Raw genomic sequence first — 25,801 nt, 5'->3', positions numbered from 1 at the left:
TCCTTGAAAGCCAGAGCCAGATCTTCAGGATATCCACAATGAATATGTATGAGATGGATTTGCATGCACTACCTCCTTGAGATGCAAATCTATCTCATGTATATTTTAATGTGGATATCCTGAAAACCTGACCTGGCTCCAGCTCTCGAGGACTGGAATTGCCCACCTCTGTCCTAGACTGACTTGGGAAACACTTATGGAAGTGCTTAGCACTAACTCCATCACCCAACTTACAATTCCTGCTGAAGCCTGGCATAAATCTCCAATACCTATTGAGTTGCAGTGTTGGTGCAAAAACTTTGGAACACCCATACCCCCCCTCCCATAGCCACATCCATTCTGTACTGTGCACTATGGTATTTAGGCACTCTGTATTAAATATTTGTGTACATTCAGCTGCATGCTAGTCTTAATTGGTACTAATCAATTGTTAGCAGCCATTTTGATGATTGAACAGCTTGTTGACCATTTAAGTTGTGCCATCCTAGAAACTAGTCAAAAAAAACTTTGGGCACCTGGGAAAAAACAAACAAACAAACCTACAAACCCCCCTCTCCCTTCCATATCAATCACTCAAAGCAGTGGCACAATCGTACATTTCTTTATTACAATACATTTTGTTTTAGACAACTTTAAAAAAAAATCATAAGTTAGGAAAGTTCTAGTGCATAATACTGTAGGAGCTTTAAAAAATGCTTTTCTGAAATATATTAAAAAAAGAATGCTTAGCCAGGAAGGGCATGCTGATGCTTTGAGAATGTTGGTCCTGCCAACAGCTAAGGAGTCCTGGAAAGTCATGCCACTCCTTGAACAAAAATATTTAAAAGGCCCAGACCAGTCTTCAAGAAGTCTTCAGTACCACAGTTCCAATTAGCTGCAGCAATGCCATGTTTAGACATTCCACAGGTTCCTCTTCCATACTGAGAAAATTGCAGCCAAACATTTCCTGGGAAGCATAAGTCATATATAGAAATCCATCTTCATCCTTGTGATCTTCATACAATTCTGCCAAAGTTTGGGACATACTGGCCAAGCTTTTATTGTTCACCAGCAGGTAAAAGGCTTGGGTAGAAGTCAAGATCAATCGATTCCTAAGTAGAAAGTAGAACAAACCTCTTAGACAATATTACCAACATGAACAGACTTCAGTTAATCTTCAACGCCAGTGTAGTGTGCTATGGTGAGATTCCATGTGTGCCATGAGACACTGGTGAGGAAGAGAGGCATGTTCTGTAGGCATTCAGCTGGCTCTGGTGCCTCTCCTCCTCAAACACCCCCCCCCCAGCATAGTAATAGCAGGCTTGGGGCCCTGTCTAGAGATCTTCTGTACATGCTTGGACGTTGATGTGATATCACACATGCGTGCGACATAATGTCAACATCCACGCATTTCCTGATGTCCTCCAGCCGCAGCCTTGAGTTTAATGTGCCATGGCTTCAAAAGGTTTGCAGGACACTGCTCTACCAAACAATCCTTCAAGGCATTTTAGGCAGGTTACAAGCATGAACTACAAGTATAATTGCTTTCAGTGTTAGCAAGCCTTTTTAATCCTGTGTGTTGGGGGGGGGGGGGGGGGGGGGAGGGTGTTAACACCTCCTAAGAACATTTTGTAAAATGAAACCTAGGAGGAAAAAACAAGGCATATGCTCATTGAAGTCTGGCGCAGTAAATAAGTCAACTCCAAATTGCCAAAACTAGTGGAAAAGCAGCCTTGCCCATGTAGGATTAAAAAAAAAAAAATCCAGAAACGGGTTTCTCATATTGCTTCAAGGGAGATAAAATTCCTAGATGTCATAAATGACTGCTTCTTGGAGCAACTGGTCTGGGAACCAGCAAGAGGGGGTGCTATTTTAGATTTGGTCGTTAGTGGAATGCAAGACATAGTACGGAGTTAACTGCGTTGGGTCCACTGGGAAACAGCGATCAAATCTGTTATGATACCGGGAGTAATGTTGCAAAAGAAATCTACTGCAGGGGTGTTTCATTTTTGAAAGGGCGACTGATAAAATGAGGAAAATGGTTAAAAAGAAGCTAAAAGGATCAGTTGCAAAAGGTTAGTACTGTAAACCAGGCATGGATGTTATTTAAAAATACCTTCATGGAAGCTCAGACCAGATGTATTCCACGAATCAGCAAAGGTGAAGAGAAGAAGAAATGAGAGCTGGCGTGGTTAAAGGTGAAGTGAAAGAGGCTATTGTAGCCAAAAACATCCTTTAAAGAATGGAAAAAAGGATCCAAATGAAGAAAAGAAGAAACACAAGCGCTGATAAAGACAGCCAAGAAAGAATATGAAGAGAAACTTGCAAAGAGGCCATTTTTTTTTTAGTTACATCTGAAGCAGAAAACCTGTGGGACTGTTGGATGACCAAGGAGTGAAAAGGGTGCTCAGGGAGGATAAGGCCATAGCGGGAAGACTGAATGAATTCTTTGCTTTGGTCTTTATGGAAGAAGATGTAATAAGAGATCTACCTGAAACGGAAATAGTTTTCAAGGGTGATGATGCAGAGGAACTGAAAGAAATATCAGTGAATCTGGAAGATGTACTGAGCCAAATTGACAAGTTAAGTGATAAATCACCAGGACCAGATGGTATACATTCCAGGTTATTAAAAGAACTCAAAACATGAAATTGATGACCTGCTGTTAATGATCTGTAACTTGTCACTAAAATAGTCTGTAGTACCTGAAGATTGGAGGGTGGCCAATGTTATGTTGATTTTTAAAAAGGGCTCCAGGGGAGATCTGGGAAATTACAGACCAGTAAGCCTCATTTCGGTGCCGGGCTAAATGGTAGAAACAATTATAAAAAAATACAAAATTGTGCAACATATAGACAAACATGAGATTTAATGAGATGGAGTGAGCATGGGTTCAGCCGAGGGAGATCTTGCCTCACAAATTTGCTTTGACTTCTTTGAAGGTGCAAATAAACATGTGGATAAAGTGAGCCCGTTGATATAGTTCAGGGGTGCCCAATACATCGATCGCGATCGACAGGTCGCTCGCTCAGGCAACCCCAGTCGATCGCAGAGCGGGTTCCCTTTTCCCCTTCTCTTTTTTCCCCTCCTGACTGGCCCGCCTCTTGAAGAACGCCAGCCAATCAGAGTGCTGGCAGGGCGGGGTGAACGTCTGTGGCGTACCAATGGGGGGGCGGTCCGCCCCGGGTGCACAGCCGGTCAGGTCCGGGTCCTCCTGCCCTTCCTTTCCCTCAGTCCGCGCTCGGGGCTCGTGCCTGCCTGGTCCTGTGCCGCTGCCCAAATGGTGCTGTTGGCTCTCGTGAGACTCGCAGGAGTTGACTGCACCATTCGAGCAGCGGTGCGGGACCAGGCAGATGTGCTCCGGACTCGCGTCTGGATTTCACTTCCGGCGCAGAAGGGGGAGCCTGCCGAGATGACACCATTTGGGCAGCACAAGACCAGGCAGGCACGCTCGGGGCTCACACCTGCCTATTACCGCCGTGGCAGATGGGGGACTTGGATGGCTGTCCAGCAGGGAAGGCTGCCGATGCAGCGCTGGACCGCCAGGATTGCATCAAGGTACTGGGGGGTGAGGGGATGTTTAAAATATCAGGATAGCCATCTAGGGAGGGAGGGAGGGATTTTAAAAAGGTACCGAGGGTGGGGATATGTTTAAAATACCAGGTTAGCCGTCTAGGGAGGGAAGGAGGAATTTTAAAAAGTACAGGGGGTATGATTAAAAAAGGTACTGGGGTACATAGGGAGATGATTTAAGGTACTGGGGAGCATGGGGGATGGTTTAGGGTACAAGAGGGGTATGGGGCCTGCCTGTCACGTGCCCTGTCCCTGCCTAGCGGCAGTGGTTTGGGGGAAGGCAGGGAGACAGAAGGAAAGAAGGGAGACGGAAGGAAAGAAAGGGGGCATGAAGAGAGAAAAAAAGAAAGGGAGAGAGGAAGAAAAAGTTGGGAGGGAATGAGGTCTGGAGGAGAGGAAGCATACAGGCTGAAAGAAGGGAAGAAAGATTGGATGCACAGTCAGAAGAAGAAAGTGCAACCAGAGACTCATGAACACCAGACAACAAGGTAGGAAAATTTATTTTATTTTAAATTTAGTGATCAAAATGTGTCTGAATTTATATCTGCTGTCTATACTTTGCACTATGGCCCCCTATTACTAAACCGCAATAGCGGTTTTTAGTGCAGGGAGCCTATGAGTGTTGAGAGCAGCGCTGGGCATTCAGTGCAGCTCCCTGCGCTAAAAACTGCTATTGTGGTTTAGTAAAAAGGGTGTGGGGGGGTATATTTGTCTATTTTTGTATGGTTGTTACTGAGGTGACAGTGCATAGAGTCATCTGCCTTGACCTCTTTGAAAAAACCCCGGAATAAGAATGATAATTAACATTTTCTCAGCGTACAGTGTGGTTTTTTAAAAATTTTTTATTGTTGGTAGATCATTTTGACTTGGTCATTTCAAAAGTAGCTCACAAGCCCAAAAAGTGTGGGCACCCCTGATATAGTTTATGTAGATTTAAAGAAAGCTTTTGATAAAGTTCCTCATGAAAGGCTCCTGAGAAAATTAGACTCATGGTGGCTAAGTTCAGTTGTAGATTAGGAATTGGTTAACTGATAGAAAAAAAAAAAAAAAAAAAAGAGGGTAGGGTTAAATGGTCATTTTTCTCAATGTAGGAGAGTAAACAGTGGAGTGCTGCAGGGGTCTGTACTGGGACCGGTGCTATTTAACTTATTTATAAAATGATCTAGAAATTGGAATGAGCGAGGCGATTAAATTTGTAGATGACACTAAACTGTTCAAAGTTGTTAAAACGCATGCAGATTGTGTTACTGGATGCTAGGGTCCACCTTGGAGGTTAACGCCCAAGGAAAGGATCTGGGTGTCATTGTAGACAATATGATGAAACCTTCTGCCCAATGTGTAGCGACGGCCAAAAAAGCAAATAGGATACTAGGAATTATTAAAAAAGGAATGGTTAACAAAACTAAGACTATCATAATGCCCCTGTATCGCTCCATGGTGCGACCTCATTTGGAGTATTGTGTTCCAATTCTGGTCTCCTTATCTCAAGAAAGATAGTGGTGCTAGAAAAGGTTCAAAGAAGAGCGACCAAGATAAGGGGATAGAACTCCTCTCATGAGGGAAGACTAAAATGGTTAGGGCTCTTCAGCTTGGAAAAGGAGACAGCATTGAAGTCTACAAAAATCCTGAGTGGAGTAGAATGGGTACAAGTGGATCGATTTTTCACTGTCAAAAAAATACAAAGACAAGGGGGAAATTCAAAGTTACAGGGAAATACTCAAAACCAATAGGAGGAAATTTTTTCTCACTCTGAGAATAATTAAGCTCTGGAATGCATTGCCAGAGGATGTGGTAAGAGCAGATAGCATAGCTGTTTTAAGAAAGGTTTGGACATGTTCCTGGAGGAAAAGTCCATAGTCTGTTATTGAGAAAGACATGAGGGACGCCACTGCTTGCCCTGTATTGGTAGCACAGATTATTGCTACACCTTGGGTTTTGGCCAGGTACTAGTGACCTGGATTGGCCACCGTGAGAATGGACTACTGGGCTTGATGGACCATTGGTCAGACCCAGTAAATCTATTATGCTCAAGTCAGATAATACTGTACAAGAACAATCATAGCTTGCAAACAGCTTGTAAACTGTAAAGCAATTTTGACACACCAAAAATTACCAACTGATCCCAATTCTGCTTTAACTAGAAATCCTGTATTTTGACCTAGCCAGGCAGAAGTTAAATCATGACTGATGCCATTATATAGCGCATCTGCTATGAAATCCACTCCTTTTCTAAGATCTTCTCAAAATCTACTTTGTTCCCTCCCTCAAAACTTCATCTGTGATGTACCACTTCATTTGCTGTTACATCACCCCAAATCTGGAACTCCCTGCCCTCTTATCTAAGGAAGAATCCAATATTGATAAATTTAAGGAGCATTAAAAAAGCTTCCTCTACAGAAAAACTTAAATCCAGGACTCTTACAATCTATGAAAAGGCAGCTTTCAACTATCTTTCCACTACCCTTCTGTATTATCCTTAGATGTCTTTTCTAAAATTACTGTATTTCACCCTCCCTCTTGTTTTCTGTGGGTCAGTGGGTCTAGTTCTGTGTTTTGGTTCTCATTAATTTTAATTTTGAGCCCCCCCAATTTAATTGCTTTGTATATCACCTAGAATGTTAATAGGCAAGTAATCGAATTTTTAATAAACCTTGAACCTACCACCAATATTGAGAGCTCAATACATCACTATTGGGAATAAATTGGAAAGCTCTACTCCTACTTGAACGGTTAGAGGGGTTGGTGATGAGATGAACCTAATAAACTTTCTGGAAAATTAGTTACCGAAAGGACTACTCAGTGACTTGCGTTGGAATTTAATGTATTTTAATTCTTTGAACTTACTTTAGACATAATTGGATCAGACTGAAGCAGACGTATCTCTGGCAAGGTATGAGCGTGGCTTTTGTATTCAACTTTCATATTCCTAGGTAAAATGGAGGGTTGGGTCCATTAAAACTCGATACTTCTGTGGCAACAGCTATGTATTGTTAATGACCAGTATAGGGAAGCCCAGGATTTTTCAATCCCATCCTTGGGATTGAAGCAGTTAGGTAGGATTTGTTTTAGTTTATATTACTATGGCCTTTCTGTTCCTAGGCTCAAAAGCCTCACATTTGTTACCTATAGCAGTAGCGGCCTGGAGGTGGGTCTGTAGGAGACATCACTTTTCTCCTAAGGTGACTCCTTTCCTGGCTATTTGTGGCAACCTTTGTTTTCCCCCTGGGCAGACATGCTGCTTTATTTTTTTAATCTCCCATTTACAAAAAAAGGTTATCAAGTATCTTTCCCTCACCCCTTCCAGTATTTAACTCTATCCTCTTCCCCCAATCCAGCATGTGCTCTGCCTGCCCGCCTCCTTCCCAGGTGGAAACAGGAAGGTGCAGAGGAGAAGTTTCAGGGTTGTCATGCGAGACCATTGCCCCCTTCTGGACACCTCAAAAGAAAACTCTGAAAAGCACTGCTAAGGGAAGGGAGGGAGATGGCCAGATTTTTTTTGCCACTGGTGATTGTGACGGAGTGTCAATCACCAGGAGGGATGGGAAATGGAGCAATGCAGCAGATACTTTTGTGTGTGTGGGGGGGGGGGAGGGGAGAGGCCATTCACCACTCCATGGGCAGGGATCGGCCTTGTCCCATGCCAAACAGTTATTTTCCCTCCACATTCCTGCAGGTTATCGTAGCTTCCTGCTGCTAGCTGTGGGTAGCAGTCACTGTGTCATTCTCTAATTCCACCATAGAGATCTGTAGGGCACCACAATGGAGCTAGATTGGCATTATCAATCAGCATGAAGACTTACATTTTCCTCACAGTGGATCAATACAAGGCATATGTTTTAGGGATACATACAATCACAGACAATGCTGTCCACTGGGCGTTACAAGTTTGCTTTGAGATTGTATAGTTCACCAAGCACAGCTTGCAGGATGGATCTTTTACATCTCTGGTTGTTTGAAATGTCATGCTCCAATTGCATCTTTGGGCCATATGTTTTGGACCTGTCTGTTGATACACCAGGGCGCTCGATGATGGTGTGTGGGTGGAGGCTTATTGCCTTGACCCAGAAGTGAAGTGTCGGAGCTGCGCTCCTATCACTGAGGGTTCACACTGAGAGCGCCCTACAACATTATACAGTGTGACATGCTTTCTTGACATGTTACACTGTATTTGGCTTATAAGTTGTGAGGCAAGTCTGGTACTGTGAGCTTCCCCCACGCAGACCTTGATGTGACTTGGTTGCCTTCCTTGTTTTTTCCTGTTGATACACCAAAGCAAGTGTTCCCAAAAAGCAGTCTCTTCTATTCTAATTTGTTGGCTTGTGGATGGGAACATCTGGAAGGAGTAGAAATATAATAACTCCTTTCAGTTTCACTCTATGTAAGGGCAACAGAACTTTTTGTTAAGCAAGAGGAAAAGGCCACTTTGGTTCTCAAAAGTAGTAGTTGAGAAGATAAGGAATAAGGTTAACTTTTATAAGCTACAAAAGATCAGAAAGAGGAAGACAGGCAAAAATATTAAGAGACTGGTTGAGTAGTCAGGAAAGCAAAGATGCAAATGGAAGGAAAAAAAAGAAGTAGCCAACAATAAAATGGGGAGACAAGACATTTAAGATATATCAGCGATAAGAGGAACTTTCAGAAAACCCCTCAAAATACAATTGTTCATTAATGCTTTTTTATAAGTCTGACTTGTTTTGATTTTTATTGTGAACTTAAATCATCAAAAATGAAGCAAGTCCAACTTCTGTGGTAAGCAAAATTAATGGAAATGCTTTTAAAACAGAATGGTGAAGTTTCTGGAATCCAGTGGTTTACAGGACTGGATGCAATGGATTCACTAGAAGTAGTTCTTGTCAGACAAACCTGATCAATTTCTTTGACTGGGTAACCAGAACTTGATAGAGGGAGTACGCTAGATGTACGCTTTTGAAAGTATTCCACACAGGCGTCCAATAAACAGTACCCTCAGGATAGACTCCAGAGTGACAGGCTAGGCCAGGAACTGGTTGAGTGGAAGGTGACAGAGGGTAGAGGTGAATGGAAATCACTCTGAGGAAAGGGATGCTATCAGTGGTATGCCTCAAGGTTCTATTCTTGGGCTTGTTCTTTACATTTTTATAAGCGATATTGCTGAAGGGCTGTTGGGTAAGATTTGCCTCTTTACTGATGATACCAAAATCTGGATGTGTGAACATAGAAGAAAGACCTAGCGAAGCTTGAATAGTCTTAAGTTGGCAGCTAAAATATATAAGATCATGCATTTGGGCTGCAAAAATCAGAGGGAACAGTACAGTTTAGGGGTGAAGAACTTGTGTGCATGACAGAAGAGTGGGGCTTAGGTATGATTGAATGCTATGACCTTGTGGTGGCCAACAGGTTGGAAAGGTGACTGGAAAAGGCAGAAGGATGCTAGGGTGCATTTGGAGAGTTAAGGCCAGTAAGAAAAAGAGATATTGATGCCCCTGTGTATAAGACTCTTGTGAGGCCTCATTTAGAATGTGTGCAATTCTGGAGACTGCATCTTCAAAAAGATAAAGGACGGAGTTGGTCCAGAGGAAGGCTACTAAAATGGTGTGTGGTCTGTCATAAGGCATATGGGGACAGACTTAGAGATCCCAATATTTATATTTTGGAAAGGCAGGAGAAGGGAGATAGACATTTAAATACTTACGTGGTGTTAATGTGCACGAGTTGAGTAATTTGAAAGGAAACTGAAATGAGTGGGCATAGATTAAATTAAGAGGTGGTAGGGAGAGACTTTACAGAAAGGGTGGTAGATGTGTGGAACAGTCTCCCGGAAGTGATGGAGAGACTGAATTCAAGAAAGTGTAGGATCTCAGAGGGAGAAAGAATGGTTACTGCAGATGGGCAGACAAGATGGGCTATCTGGCTTTTATCTGCCATCATGTTTCTATGAGTCAATATAATTATACAATTGGTCCTGGGATATTGTACGACAATTTTAGAAAGTTACATATACATTGTGAGATTAATATTCAACCATCTATCATAATAAAACCCAAGGGCGCATGCGCACTTACAACTTTGTTATCTAGCTCTGTGGCAGGAGAGAAAGACCGAAAGAGCGATCTACTCTAGCACCCATTAATGTAACAGGCTTAAACACTTGGATTACATAAGATCCCATGTTATTATGGAATTTTTTAAGTTTCCCACCTAGTAGCAAACTTTTTTTTATATTTAACATAAGCATAGCTTATTCCACCAATTGACAATCTAATTTTGAAATGAAAAAAGTCTTTCCAGTTATAATATAGATTTAACAATTATTAAATTTAACAATTGTCCTTATAAATTTCTATCTCAAAAAGATAACCATGAACATATAAAAACAACTATTTGAAATGTTAAAGGTTCCAAAAGAGATCTAGATAATAACATAAGAATTGCCGCTGCTGGATCAGACCAGTGGTCCATCATGCCCAGTAGTTGGCTCTCGCAGCAGCCCTCTAGTCAAAGACCAGCGCCCTAACTGAGGCTAGCCCTACCAGCGTACATCCTTGTTCACCAGGAACTTATCTAACTTTGTCTTGAATCCTTGGAGGGTGTTTTCCCCATGACAGACTCCGGAAGAGCGTTCCAGTTTTCTACCACTCTATGGGTGTCAGCTACAAGTACAAGAGAAAAATCATATGTTCTGAAGTTCCAACTAGTGACTTGAAAGACCAGCAAAGATTCTGCTGATTAGTATCTATTTTAGATAATTTCAAGGGACTCCATAAAGCTTTAGATAGATTGTGAACCCACCGGGACAGAGGGAGAAAAATACTCTAGTACCCGATTGTAAAACTGCTTAGATAACCTTGATAGGCGGTATATAAAAACCTAATAAAAACTTGAAACTTTATTCATTAGAAAAACAAGACTGCATTATACTTGCCGAATGCATAGATTTTGAAATAGATACAATGGAAAAGGATTTGGGTATCTCATTCAGCTTTATATTTGTAAAAACTCCCACATACAGTACTTTGCAGCCCCTTGATTGTTCAAACTAATCATTTTTATTTGTATTCTAAATCAATAAAATATTATATTAAAAAAGTTTCTATGAATCAAAATGGATTCCTCATTTCTGTTTGGGGTTTTCAGTGTTCAGACTCCCACTCCTAGAAGAACTAGAAGATTTTCTGAATAAAGCTACCATATTTTATGGGGGGGGGGGGGGAAGAGTTCATTCTTAGTTGGCTGGATGTAAAGCCTCCTTTTTAACTTTGGAAGGCACAGATCACTTTACTGAAAGTCAAGATAATACAAATAAGAGACTTTGTCTCTCAATGAGGGCAGCAGTTTCAATGAACCTGGCATAAATTCTGGGACACTTTCTCCTTCAGCAAGGAGTAGACCAGGGGCCGAATCTAACACACAGGCTAAGTTGTGGGCTGAATTTTTATTAAGATACTTAGGAATCCTTTTACAAAGGTGTGCTACGGGGGTTAGCGCATCTGACATTTCATCATGCACTAACCCCCGCGGCTGCCTAAAATCCTAATGCCTCATCAATGGAGGCGTTAGGTACTAGTGTGGCAGGCGGTTTAACGTGCGGTATTCCATGCGTTAAAACTGCTACCGCGCCTTTGTAAAAGAACCCCTTAGAAGTATAGGGATACAAGCTCTCCAATCCCATGCCAGCTCTGTGGTATATATGGTGACGGGATAGTCGCGTGCCAGACACCAGCACGCCGACAATCCAGCGCTGACAATTTGGTGCAAGAAAGAAGCGTACCGTGCCACGGAAAAACTAATTTTTAAAGAGCTCCAACAGGGAGTGTGTGGGGAATCCACTTTACTGCATAGTATTCGTGCTGCCTTTTGGGGGGGGAGGTGCAACCCCCCACATTAGAGAAAACAGAATTATACTTAAAAAAAAAAAATTGGAAAAAAGTTCCATTTCTCTAAAATCAAGGGTTCCAAACACCCCCCCCCCCCCACCACACACACACACAGCAGCGCGAACACTATTTTTACCCACCCAAACCCCCGGAGCTCTTAAAAAAATTAGTTTTTCCCGCAGCGTGCTTCTTTCTTGTGCCGAACTGTCAGCGCTGGATTGTCGGCGCGCTGGTGTCTCGTGCACCACTGACTATGAACCGATAAACAAAATAAAATTTAAAACCCCTCGACTTTCTGTCTTTTAGGTCCTAGTTTACATTTGCCGTCTTAACACCAGGTCTGACAGGATACACATTTCAAATCAGACATTGTAATCACAATAGAAAATTATTTTTCTACTTTTTGTTGTTTGGTCATTTTGCATATCTATCATCTTAGTCCCAGTTTTCTCTTTCTGCTTTTTGTCCATCTTCTACAAATTTTCTTTCCAGCGTCTGTCCATTTTTTCTCCTCTTCTCTTCTTCCATTCCCTCCTTATGCCCGTCTCCAACATATTGATTTTTCCCATTCAGCTTTTTTTGCCTCCGTCCACTCAAATCTTGCCCTCACCCTTCTTTTTAATTTTTTTCAGCTACCTGTCATTCTCTATCTCCTCAGTCCCTAGTTCTCCCATTTCCCTCCTTTCCCAGCCTCCTATTTCCTTCTCTCTCCCCCCCCCTTTGGTCCAACATTTTGCTCCCTCTTCTGTTTCTCTTACCTCCCCCCTTGCTGCTGAACAATCAGATAGGAAAAAACAAACAAACAAACCTGCATCTCTCCCTTCAATCCCCAGATCCAACTTCTCCCCCCCTGGTCCACCATTTTTCCCTCTCTTTCCAACAGTTCTCCCTTCAAGTACAGTATCTTTCTCTCTTCCTCCAAACCACCCCAGGTCCAACCTTTCTCCCTTCACCTTTCCTCCCACGCTGGTCCGATATCGCCATCACGCTGAAAAATCTGCCAGCTTCGGCAGCGATTCAGCAATGTTGTCTGCGGCTCCCCTTCTTGCTTTCCATCTGCCGCTGTTTCCAATGATGCATAGCTTCCCATTTCCGCCCGGGTGGACCAAGGCAGACGGAAAGCAGGAAGGGGAGCCATGGACATCACTGCTGAGGCTGGTAGATTTTTCAGCGTGATGGCAACAGTCAGACCAGTGTGGGAGGGAAGACATGCTGGGCTGTGAGAAGGGTGAAGTTTGGAAAAGGTGAAGGGTGAAGTCCGGTCCTTGTGTTTTGACACATGTGGAATAGACTTTTGAATAGCTGATAATATATTCAGTGTCCTGATCTGTGTATGGGATTGTTGTATTACTTGTGTTTGCAGTTTTATCTTTGGCTCAATAAACATGATTTATTCCTGAAGTATGGACCATGATTTGTCAAGTTTAATTATGAATACACTGGGATGCACGACAGGCAAGGGGCCTGAACCTTAAGAGGGTAAGGCTGGATGTTTTGCTTAAGGCAGAGTCTCGCAAACTTTTTGCACAGAAGGCACATTAAACCTGGTGCCCAGGCCAAAAGGCACCTGGAAGTCGAAGTCAACATCTGTGCATGCGCAGAGGCCCAATCTGGCCGTAACCCTGAACCCAGTACTTCAGTGTGGGATCCTGGAGAAGGGATGATGCGGGGAGAGAAGCAGGTGCTGGCTGTCTGCCTACAGGATGTGCCTCATGCTGAGAAAGGCATGTCCTATAAGCAGTCAGCCCATGCTAGCGCCTTTCCTCCTTACTGGCGTCTCATCAAGGCACATCTGGAATATGCAGCGGCAGTTTGCGATGCACTGGCCTAGTGCATGGGTAGGCAATTCCAGTCCTCGAGAGCCGCAGCCAGGTCAGGTTTTCAGGATATCCACAATAAATATGCACGTGATAGATTTGCATCTCAAGGAGGCAGTGCATGCAAATCCATCTCATACATATTTATTGTGGATATCCTGAAAACCCGACTTGGCTCCAGCTCTCGAGGACCAAATTGCCTACCCCTAGCCTAGGGCATCCACTACCCTTGTACCAGCTCTGAAGACATTACTACATATCTTTAAATCCTGCTTAGTCATGTTGCTTGGGAGGATGAGTGTGTCTACCTTGATGGCTAATCCCCCTCCATAGGTGTTGCAACATCACCGTTTTCATGCTTAGATTTGTTTAAAAGATACAACATTGTCACCAATGTGGCTTGATATTTCACCAATCCCAAAAAGCAGTGGATAACTATTTTTAGGGGAACATACACAGCTTATTTGTTTGTCTAGCCCTTTCAAACAATCAGTTATCAGTCCCTCTTATCTGGTCCTTTCAGTCAGATATAATGGGTTGCATTGTTTTTCTAGTTTGTATGTCTTGTGCTATTTACAGAGTCAGCTATTCAAAAAATACAAGGATTATGCAAAACTACAAGCCTCTTACATGCTTAAAAATCCATAGATTTAAGTGGGGCAAAGTCAAACAATTCAGCCAGTTCAAGGACTGCCATTTGTTTTAAGAGGTGTGTTTTTGAAGCTCAGTTCTAATATAAAGCAGCACTTCTGCCTACTGTGCTTCAAAGATACCACCATATCAAAAGGCAGTCAAGTTCTTGATAGGCAGATGAACTGGTTCTATGTGAAGGAACTGGTGAAGGACATATGGCTAAGGTTTACTACAGATCACTTTGGTGGGCCTAGAATTTAATGCCATGATGACACTGTAGAAATACTGAGCAATTCAGGCGATTGCAAAACCCTCATTTGTGCATGAGTTCTACTGTTGAGTTATTGATAATAGAAGAAAAGGATGATATGCAATAGGGTTTTTTTTTTAATGTTTTCTGTAGATTAGGTGTTAGGGAAGAAAAATTTATGTCAGAACTAGCTGCTTCCCCATGCACTTTTGTTGTGTACCGCTCCAAACTTCTGGTTAAGCGGTATATAAGAAATAAGTTTATTATTATTATTAAGACTAATCAGCAGCCTAGCAAGACAGGTTGGCTCCCAGGGTGGTGGCACCTGCATTGCCATGCTGTGTGCCTCCTCTACTCTTCTCCCCTGTTTGTGCACCCCTGTCACTCCAGTGCCCCCCTCCTACATCTTGAAATGTTCACTGGATTAAGCAGCATCTTCCACTTGCTGCTCACACCAGAAGTGACATCAGAACGGAGCCAAGTCAGCACGAGCAGCAAGTGAAAGATGTTGCTCACTCCGGCAAACATTTCAAGAGGTACACAGAGGGGCACAGAGAGGCACCAGTGCACACCGGGAATACTGTGCCCACAGCAGGCCATCCTCCCTTACTACACTACTAGTTATACACAGCTAACAATTCTGTAAATGAGGTTGTTGGTGCCGCTATCTTTATAGAAGGTTAGCAGAATTATGCAGAGAATATATTTGGCCTTTATAAAATGTTAAACAGGCAATACTACGGTATGAATGACAATCGGCATCACTCCTTGCTAGGTATTAATAACCTTAGCATCATATACTGCAGAGAGATGTGGGTTTAACGCCAAGGCGTGTGCTCTACACCTTCCTTCAGACCCAGCCACTAGAACACAGCAGTAGCACCACAAGCCTCAAACCACTTCTGATTTTAAGATATTTAAGGCTTGTGCAGATGAGGACAGAACTTGCAGGGACGGAGATTGACACGGGGACAAATTTTGTCCCTGTCCCCATGAGATTTTTCTCTACAAAGTAGTATTCAGTGTCAGCCTAGAGGCCTCTGGGAGATTATATCAATCTAACTCTGGCATGGGAATGCAGATAGACTCTGTGTGCAGTAGCCCTGATTGATTCAAGTAGCCCCGATTGAATCATGGCTAGCTAAAAGGTGTTAATGCCTGATTAAGAGGGTGCTTAGGATAATGGTGCACAGATCAAGCCAGAGACTTAATCCCATCAGGTTTCTCACCCTCCTTTGTCTATTAAATTAACCATTGTCTCAAACAGTTTGCAAGTTCTAAACAGAAAGATACTGGGAGATACAATATTTTCTCTATTCAGAATAAGATTCCAAGGTATAAAAGCCTGCTCTCTGCAACACACAAGCTCTCTCTCTCTCTCTCTCTCTTTTTCTATGCAGCTATCAATATCGCTCTCTTTTTCTATACTTCCCTTTATTTATCTAACACGAAGCTTCCTAGAACTACAAGCTTCTATGTCCCTCTCTGCCTCTGACCTCTGTAAGGCAGTGAGACTGCTTGCTCTCTGCTTAAGTGTAATGCTCTCTGCTTAATTGTAATGCTTATAAATATTACTTTTCTGTAAGACTATTTCTATAATATATTCTTTATGCAATCACCTCTGGTCGTGTCTATTATTCTACTTCCTGGTGAGTCATCTGTGAGGGAACTGAACCTGGGACCTGGCGTCTGTCAGTACGCCTTTCACTTAACCCCTACCACCTAATATTGTGGGGGGCCACTTTCAAACTGACATTTTGGGGGCTCTGTCTCGGTCCTTCCTGATGATTTCATCTGGGTAAGTAGAATTTAAGTTTTTTTTATGCACTGTGCAATAGGATTACAGAGTGAGATAGAAATCAAAAGTCCTTGGAAAACCCTTAGATTGATTGTACGTTAGACTGGATGACACACTGTTGAAAAGTTCCAGTAATATTGTGGGGTTTTATACTTGGTGAGATTTTATTTCAATTTTTGATTGATAGACAGAGTGAGATAGAAATCAAAAGTCCTTTTGGAACCCTTAAATTGTTTTAGACTGGATGACACAATTGTGAAAAGTTTCAGTAATATTTTGGGTTTTATATTTGGTGAGATTTTACTATCAAAAGTCTTTGTAGTTTACCTGTGCCAGTTTGCATTGTATGATTTGATATGCTTGCTAGGGTGTTGCATGTAAGAATATTTGAGCTGCTCTGAAGAAAAGCAGGGTTCAAAGTGAAAACAGTCACTCAATTAAGACACGCCACATCTGTACTAACTTTAACTTTTTTACCTTGTGCTTTTAATTCTATTTCTTGTCAGTCTCTGCCCTGGTGAAAGGCCCAGTGCACACTGGACTGGAACTGGCAGCTGACACCTCTGCTCTTCTATATTTTTTCCTGCTAAACTTCTGCCTGTAAATTTCAGGTAGTAACCAGTGGGGGCAAGTGTAGGCATAAGTGTATTACTTATGCCAATGACTCTTGCCTAACACGCTTTACCTCGCTTTTCTACCTATAAACTAAAGTCTCCCTCCTTCATAAGTGGGAGCATTTCAATCTCAAAGGCTACACACAGACAGGGACATTTAGAAGCCCATTCTCTCTCATGAAATATATGAGCAAGGCCCACGAACCAAGGCAGACTTCTGCAGCCTCAAATATGAACCCTTTTGATTTTCAAGAACTCTTAGATATTGTACACAAATATTTTGACAAGAAAGGGGGTCCATATGAGGGTAATTTTCCAGAAAACACATGGCACGATATTCAGAAACAAATGGTTTCTCATTCTCAGGAGTTTAGAAAGAAAACAGATAAACGCAAATGCCTTTTCATTCAGGGCTTATGTAGAGGACTTATTAGCCTAAGACAAGATAATACTGACTTGAACACTCAGTGCCATCAGCTGTCCAAAGACTTAGATGAGGCACAAATTAATATATCCATGCTAAGAACCCAAATTGTTCAGGCCACAAATACCTTTTTAACTGTAAATGAACAATTAGAAGAGGCCAAGGCAGAATTAAAGTATTTAAAGTCAAAATGTGCCTCACCGGGACAGGTTAATGCTGTCTCCTCACAGATTCTGCCATCTGCACCAGTGCAACATTCACCCTATCATTCACCCTATAATCCATGTAGTCAGTTTATTGAAAAACAAAACACTGTTTTTGTAGCAGGCCAGCGAAAAGGTAAACTAGCTACAGATGTAGAACAGGAAGAAGACCCGACAAACGAAAGTGAGGAAAATTCATTACCAGGCCAGAGCAATACCAATAGTACCCCTATAAGTGACACAGCTCCAGTAACTGTAGTGCTGCAGGGACATATGAAAGATAGTGACATTGAAAGAATAGTGGAGAAAGTGGACCCTATGCCTTTTAACATAAATGAATGGTGCAAATGGGCTACTGACATACTGATTCACTGGGGTCTAGGGAAATACAAAAGGAACAATGCAGATTTTGATAAGCTTATGCACCTAGCCCTGGGTCCACATTATTATAAATTTGGATCTCTTGTTCATCCATACCAATTTGTAAAGATGGGCATCGAAAAACTATTTCGCTGCACCTCTTTGCAAGTACTTAGAACTCTTTCACCCCTGCCAAGTGATACACCAGAGCAGTTTGCATATAGAGTGTGGGTAATCAACGCGGTACTTAAAGAGCATGAACATTGGCCCATTTCCTCAGATTACGGTCAGAGAGAACATAAAGAATTCCTATTAGAATTATTATCTCCCGAGATTACTAAACACCTTCTGTTGTTCTCGGAGGACCCTAAAACTACACCTTTTGACACTTTACTGCTCAGGATTGGGTCTGTGTGGAAGACCCAACCAGCTCAAATTATTTCAGTCTCAGAAGCTAGAAGGTGGCGTGCTGAGGGAGCATCCCAATACAAGAACACACCACACACAGGAAATAGAGGGCATGACAGAGGTAGTTACAGAAATTCCTCCACTTACATTCCTTTCCATGAGCTCAGAGCACAGACAGAAGCATTAGAGAAAGAGAAAAGGAAATGGGAACAGGATCGTCACACAATGCAGATAGAATTGGACAGAGTAAAAAGTGATTTGACAGCCAGGAAAAACAGTGCTAGTCCATAGGGATGTCCTGACTCTCTGTGTCCGAATGCCAAGGTGACTCAGGCCTTCTCAGCCCAGCCAGACTCCTTTCGCTTACCTGTGGACTCACTTTTGGAGACGCAGGATAAGGGAAAGAAGTCAGACTCAGAATTCAGCTTGAGTTATGTTACACCTTTGATTTTGGACACTTCCGACAGCCCCAAGGTTAATACTACCATAGAGGGTCAGGATACATTAATTTTGATTGATACAGGGGCTAGAATCAGTTTTACAGATAGAGCGCCTCCTACTGGAGATCAGAAAAATATGGAAATTTTTGAGATTCAGGGTCTAAATGACAAAGCTTCAAAGTGTGTGTCTATCCCACAAAAGAAACTAATGAAAAACATTGTAGAAACTACTGCCAGCACGAGTGAGAATACAGGCAAAGAAATAGTTGAGGTGACTGGTCTTGCATTAGGTACAGGAATTCTAAATGCTTCTAAACCTTTGGTTCATGAGGTTATTCCTGTGCAGTTAACCACACAATGCTGCCTGCCAGTGCAGAAGCATGATCATAGTGTAACTCACTCAGAGGCTGCAGATCTTTCAGTTTGGGCACAAGATTGTGGGAAAAGGTACACAGCACCACAAACACAGCAACCAGTACTTCCTCCAGCAACAGAACTGGTGCCTAAGATGGAGGAGAGGGGTCTGAGTGGACCTATCTCTTTAGCATGTGGCTCTCCAACCGGGTCATTTGCTAAATCAGAGGGCTCTGTTAGGTTCACTCTACACTCTCAGGCTCTAACTAAGATTTCAAAGCCTGTAGTGCCAGTGGCTGCCTCTTGCTCTGACATTACTGTGAAATTTAACCCTAAATGTGCATTTTTCTCTGTCCTAGACATGATTAATGATTTTCGGAATTTGCCCCTTGCCTCTGAATGCCAGGACACAACAGTGCAGACAAAAGAAGACAAATCTAGCCTGCACCTGACTTCTGCACCGCAGTGCCCATTCCTCCGAGTGCTGTGGGACCCAGGTGGCAGACATGTGGTCCAGGTCGGCCTGAATGGAACATGGACAAAGTTTGCTCTAAGTGACCTTGAGGTTGCTGCTAATTTAAAATGTTTTTTTTCTTTTTCCTAGCAGCAATTCGGATATAGCCATCCCAGACCAATTTTGGCACAAAGATATTTCTAGTGTTTTCCAAGGTTCCTCTTTATCACTGCAGAGATAAAGATGTTCCAAAGAAGATATTAGCTTTATGCCTTTTCTGAATATGAGATGGTTATGATATGCATTATTTGTACTACTATTTGCAGAGTTAAATTCAGCCCTGAACACTTGACAGATGGAAGAATAATGCCGACGCCTCAAAATTTGTGTTTTATGTTGTCTGTGCTATGTGGTCTGTCTTTTGTCTATTTGTTTTAGTTTAGGGGGTACCCCAGGATACATAACATTGGCCATTTCTAGAGCTCTTTTCCCCAATTTTTTTTTAACTAGCCCAATTGCGCAATGTTCTTTTTATATCCTAAATTTAGCTTAGTTAGGGGTTATATTTTTAAGTAAAGGTTTCACTTTATACCGTGTTTATTCTATGCTTCTCATTAGATTCAGTACACATTTCTGACAAAATTTTTTTTTTTTTATATATACATTCAGTACAGAATTATGGTCTCTCTGAAGTGCCATAATAGTTATATGCAGCACATAAAAACATATATTTTTGGAATGTCTGATTAAGAACCTTAAGTACTTGATTATTGTCTGTCTTTTGCCATAACTAAAACAAGTAAAATATTGTTACATGTTGCCACATTCAGTACAGGCAACCTGGTCTCTCTCTCTCTTTCTCTCTATACATTCAGTACAGGCAAAATGGTTTCTCCTCCATTTTCTATCTTATTTGGACACTGGAGTACAGCTGCTGATTGATATCGGGACTCTTTTCAAATCCCTCCCTGTATGCACAGACATCATTTCATATCAAGGGCGAACACCACCAGTTTCCAGTGACTTTCCAGTGACTTGACTGATCCTGTGCAAACATCAGATCCTGTGCAAACATCCTTTCATTTCAAGTGTGAACCTCATCAGTTTAAAGAGACTGCCGGTTCCTGCTGGACTAATTCATCTTCATGCACCCTGACTGCAAAGACTTTTCCACACATGCTGTACACAATGTTTCCTGTTCATCGGATATAGCCACCTTCCTAAGAACGCTTTGCTGTACAATTCCTCCTATTTAACCTATTCTATGGACATTCCAGACTTTATTTCATATGCTGTACATCCACTACCTCTTGGAATGGGGAATGAGACATTCCACAAGCTGCTGAACTTTACTGAACTCCATACTTACATTGAACAACTTAAGAAAACTTCCAAAGAAGTGATTCATACTATCACTTTTTAAAATGGACAGATTGCACAAAATTTAATACAAGACGCTCATGTCTCAGTTTGGGAACTTTTCTTTGGGTATTCGCCCACTGCAAACCACGTATTTAATGTTTTAATTCACCCTATCATTATCTTAATTATTGTACAAATTTTGTTATGTATTATTATGCTTTTTCTTTGCTGTAAAGTGAAACACATGTACATTTCTTTACAACGCTTATCATACAAGCTTCCTTCTAACTTTTAAGGCAGTTATACATGTATTTCCAGTATCTTTTCTGACACTTGCTAATTTGGTCCTAATTTGGTTTTAATTTGGCATGGCCTATTGCATTACCATTACCAGGGTCAGATATAATATTATCCCATATCCCATACTTAGATACTCTCTCTTATGACATCTTGGTACCTTTATACCTGAACCTCCTGAAAAAGCTTCCTGCATCCCTTATGTACCGTTCACTCGCTCAACGACAGGTAAGATATAGGCATACTGGGATCCCCGCCCAGTTGATGGCCTATACAACCTAAGACAGAGGTTTGAACTCATAATGGGAACAACCTATCTTCATAGCTTGGAGATTCTGCAGCAAAGGGGACGTGCGACTATAATGTTGGAGGTAAAAGAAGCATCTGCTAATTGCAGATTGACTGTTTAAATAAGGGTACCACAAGCTTGCCTTCATTTAAAAAAAAAAAAAAAAAAAAAAAAAAAAGTATGGGAGATGTCAGCCTAGAGGCCTCTGGGAGATTATATCAATCTAACTCTGGCATGGGAATGCAGATAGACTCTGTGTGCAGTAGCCCTGATTGATTCAAGTAGCCCCGATTGAATCATGGCTAGCTAAAAGGTGTTAATGCCTGATTAAGAGGGTGCTTAGGATAATGGTGCACAGATCAAGCCAGAGACTTAATCCCATCAGGTTTCTCACCCTCCTTTGTCTATTAAATTAACCATTGTCTCAAACAGTTTGCAAGTTCTAAACAGAAAGATACTGGGAGATACAATATTTTCTCTATTCAGAATAAGATTCCAAGGTATAAAAGCCTGCTCTCTGCAACACACAAGCTCTCTCTCTCTCTCTCTCTCTTTTTCTATGCAGCTATCAATATCGCTCTCTTTTTCTATACTTCCCTTTATTTATCTAACACGAAGCTTCCTAGAACTACAAGCTTCTATGTCCCTCTCTGCCTCTGACCTCTGTAAGGCAGTGAGACTGCTTGCTCTCTGCTTAAGTGTAATGCTCTCTGCTTAATTGTAATGCTTATAAATATTACTTTTCTGTAAGACTATTTCTATAATATATTCTTTATGCAATCACCTCTGGTCGTGTCTATTATTCTACTTCCTGGTGAGTCATCTGTGAGGGAACTGAACCTGGGACCTGGCGTCTGTCAGTACGCCTTTCACTTAACCCCTACCACCTAATATTGTGGGGGGCCACTTTCAAACTGACATTCAGAACTACCACTCACCTCCTAATATGGAGGGGTGGGGAGTTGTGGGTGAGCAACAGCTACAGACCAACTTGGAGGGTAGGAAAGGGTTAGAAATAAAGCTATTAGAGGTTGTCTGCATAGCACTATCAGGCACTCCCTGCAGGTGATAGGAAATGCAGGAAATTCAGAAAAAAAGGCCACTGTGAGCCCTAAGCACTGTTGCCCGGCCAAATTTGGCAAGATGAGTGACCAGGTAAAGCAAAAGAAAGAAAGAGTTAAGTTAGATACCAAGACCCATGCTAGTATAGTCTCTTAAACAGGTCTATCCAAGGGTTAAAAGCCTTATGGGTTGGAAAGCCTCAAAGCCAGGTTCTCAACCAGACACCCAACCACTCAGGTATTCAGAATACACACTCTATGAATGGCAGTACTGTATGCAAACTTGACAATGAACTGTGTCCCCAAGACTGGGTTAACAAAGCCTACAAAATCAGGGCGTCCAATAGGCTTCTAGCCACGAATTTGCTTGCAGAGAAGTTTGTCACACAAAGTGTGTAATCCTCATTTACAACATCCAATTTAAATAATGAATTATGTCATAGCACCTATGAGATGGACAGATTCCTCCCTCATAAGCTTAGGGCTACATAGCTTTAGACAAGAAAGAAAAAAAAGGAAGGTGAAAACTACACTAGATCAAAGTCTATAAAAAAAAAGGGGGGTGGGGAGGTATCTTCGTTTTGTAGAGCTTTATTGTGCACTGAACAGGTTACAGTGGCACAAACGACTTCCTGCCTCTACACAAAGCAGCAAATGGTTAGTCTACTCTAATAGGACAAACTAAGAGCAGAACAAAAGAACAATCCCAGACTATCAATAAACACTCCACACGTACCTAATGATAGTTACGAACTGGCTCATGGACAGGTCTTGGGGAACCAGAAATTTTGTTTTGTCCAGCAGGGGAAGGCTTTTTTCGCGTTGGTATCTTTCAACGATTACCTGTTAACAAAGAGGCACGTCAGATTCCCTTCAGTAATCCGGAGTACAAAAGCGAATTTCAGCCGGCTTGAGAGTGGCTATCACCATCCCCCACGTCAAGTCACCTACTTTAAGTGGATTATACCAATCCACACCCGCCCTCCTTTTTAAGAGGCTAGCTGCATACTTTTTACCTTTATTAGTCTAAAATATTGTGCGTTATACTTATACACCACATTAAAAGAATATTACACTGGACTTTTTTTTTTAACAAAAAAAAAAAAAAGTCAGGGCAGAAAAAAAGCCTCTCAAAGAAGGAGATAAGTCAGGAAAAAGTAAGAGGTTTTTTGTTTTTTTATTCAGTTTTGCGTATTACAACAAGTGTATCAGAAAAATTCATATAATCTTATAAATACACACTTGAATTTTTTTTTTTTAATAGTTTATTGAGAATGGCAAACGGCCCTGATAAAATAGGGATTATTCTTCAAGACCCTTGATAGGTCAATCAGTTTCTTAAAAAGTCAATACAGCCGGTTTTGGGGGTGCTTTTAAGCAGGCATAAAATTGAAGAGTTTCCAGGAAAAAGGCAATACTTAAACATTTAGTAAGCACGAGCTGCCTCTAGTTAAGCACATTTTGCTGCCAGCTAGAGTAAGTTGAGCAGCAACAACTTTATTTTATGAACATGCCAGGTGGTAAATCCGGGTAGGACCAGTACCATAATATGCACCCAGTAAAGCCTACCTATAAGCATGAAACAGTTTAAGAGAAGGCAGGTAAAGAAAAAGAAGTGAAAAAGTTAATTGGGGAATTAAAGTTGCAAGCCATAGCTTGTTTTAAGTCAGATTTAAAAAAAAAAAAAAGAGCTCATATTTTAAAAGACAATACCAATAAACTAAGTACTCACTGGAATTTTTCTTGGGAATTTAGCCCTGATCCCAGCTACTTCTGATTTTCTAGCATCTGTAGCAATTGAGATAGGCACACATTTAAAATTCACATGTGAGAGAGTACGTATGTGGAACCCAAACAAGAATCCCACAACTTACGTAAGTTTTTCCTCAGTTTGAATGGACGCTGTTGCTGCTGCATTTTCTTGTCTTTGCAGCCCTCCCTCCAAACCCTCACCACACCTGTCTTCACAGTTTGAACTGGTTCCTGCCCGCCTACCTTATATAGTGCATGCGCTCATGCCTCCCCTCCCCCCTCTTCAGCCAGGGGATGGAACGGCCTGGCTTTGGCCAGCTTGTACTCTGTGGTTTAGTAGCTTTACTTTAAAAGGCAAGCTAACAAAAAAAACCAAAACACTTCTAGATAGTTCTGCAACAGTTGCACACCCAGAATTTGGTAAAAGAATAACTAAATCAGGCGCTATAGTTAAAATTTTTAGGCCCATGACCCCCAAGAGAGTTTAAAACCAGTCTTGTCTAGCGCAATCCATCTTGGTGCTACCAGAGGGGGAGGATCTTCAATGTGTTGATATCTTGCATAATGTCAACACACGCAGAATTCCCGAGCAACTCTGTTTCTAGGGGATGACCTTTGGCCATTTTTGTTTTGTATGAACTTATTGGGTCAATGCATAGTAATACTTGTAGTCCTGGAGAATCTTTAATGCATCAGTAACCCGGGGGGGGGGGGAGGGGCGTTTATTACTCAGTCCAGTTCTTTATGATTTGGGCTGTCATTTGTTTTTCTCTGTGGTTACCGGTAAGTCAAGACTTCCCAAAACAACCTGTGGTCCTCACCATGCAACCTCTTTTCAGGATATCCAAAATGAACATGCATGAGATAAATCTACATATGCTGGAGGCTTAATATATGTAACCTTTATCTCATGTATATTATTGTGGATATTCTGAAAAACTGACAGACTGTGGGGCAAGATAGGTTTGGAAAGCCCTGGTTTATGTACAATATTTGCTGAGCAATGTTTACTTATTTATTTAAAGCAGGAGTAGGCAATTCCGGTCCTCGAGAGCCCGAGCCAGGCCAGGTTTTCAGGATATCCACAATGGATATGTATGAGATGGATTTGCATGCACTGCCTCCTTGAGATGCAAATCTATCTCATGCATATTTATTGTGGATATCCTAAAAACCTGGCCTGGCTCCGACTCTCGAGGACCGGAATTGCCTACCCCTGATTTAAAGCATTTATAATCTGCTTTAAACCAAAGCGGCTCACAATTTACATTTAAACGTATACAGTTGTAATAAACCAAATATAAAACAGACAAAAGGCTGTGGCAAAGGTTACAAACACTTTACCATATTCATCATAAAGAGGGGTATATGATCATAACTGAAAGCATGGACCTAGCTCAGGGGTCCTCAAGAGCCGGAGCCAGGTCAGGTTTTCAGGATATTCACGTGGGATCTATAGGGAAGTAAAAGTCAGGGAGTGGGTCATTGGTATGGGCAGACTCGATGGGCTGTGGCCCTTTTCTGCCGTCAATTTCTATGTTTCTATGTAATAAATATGCATGAGATAGATTTGCATCTCAAGGAGGTAGTGCATGCAAATCCATCTCATACATATTCATGGTGGAGATCCTGAAAACCTGACCTGGCTTCGGCTATCAAGGACCGGAATTGCTTACCCCTGACCTAGCTGAAAAACGCCTGTGCAAAGAGATAGGTTTTAAGCAGTTTTCTAAATTGCATCAAGTTACTACAAAAACTCAAGGTACCAGTCAAAGCATTCCATAGGACCTGCCCAGATGTAGAGAAACACGATTTTTTGGTTCACACATATCGAACACTGTTCAATTTCCCTGTATCAAATATCAAAAGGTGGGGCTTAA

The 25,801-nt window shown here is 41.8% G+C and overlaps 1 protein-coding gene across 1 annotated transcript; it reads right to left on the bottom strand.

The window, feature by feature from the left end:
* Window positions 1-585: 585 nt before the first annotated feature.
* MAP1LC3C (microtubule associated protein 1 light chain 3 gamma) lies at window positions 586-24,153 on the bottom strand. Its single transcript, XM_033935726.1, has 4 exons — window positions 24,044-24,153; window positions 23,902-23,957; window positions 22,906-23,012; window positions 586-1,091 (listed from the first exon to the last, which is right to left on the bottom strand). The coding sequence occupies exons 1-4, from the start codon at window positions 24,084-24,086 to the stop codon at window positions 842-844; spliced, it is 456 nt and encodes a 151-aa protein (XP_033791617.1). The 5' UTR covers window positions 24,087-24,153; the 3' UTR covers window positions 586-841.
* Between the last annotated feature and the right edge of the window lie 1,648 nt (window positions 24,154-25,801).

Source organism: Geotrypetes seraphini, chromosome 3 (genome assembly GCF_902459505.1).
Source record: "Geotrypetes seraphini chromosome 3, aGeoSer1.1, whole genome shotgun sequence".
Classification (NCBI taxonomy): Eukaryota; Metazoa; Chordata; class Amphibia; order Gymnophiona; family Dermophiidae; genus Geotrypetes; species Geotrypetes seraphini.
The sequence above is the reverse complement of the archived record's forward strand: the minus strand, read 5'-3'. Positions and strand labels throughout refer to the sequence as shown.

Bases quoted from the DNA above. Each gene is read 5' to 3' on its own strand.
- MAP1LC3C (XM_033935726.1), bottom strand. From the start codon at position 24,086: ATGCAGCAGCAACAGCGTCCATTCAAACTGAGGAAAAACTTAC. The intron at 23,013-23,901 runs GTGAGTACTTAG...CTTTGTTAACAG, and splicing joins AATTCCCAAGAAAAATTCCA to GTAATCGTTGAAAGATACCA. The intron at 1,092-22,905 runs GTACGTGTGGAG...CTTTCTACTTAG, and splicing joins CAGTTCGTAACTATCATTAG to GAATCGATTGATCTTGACTT.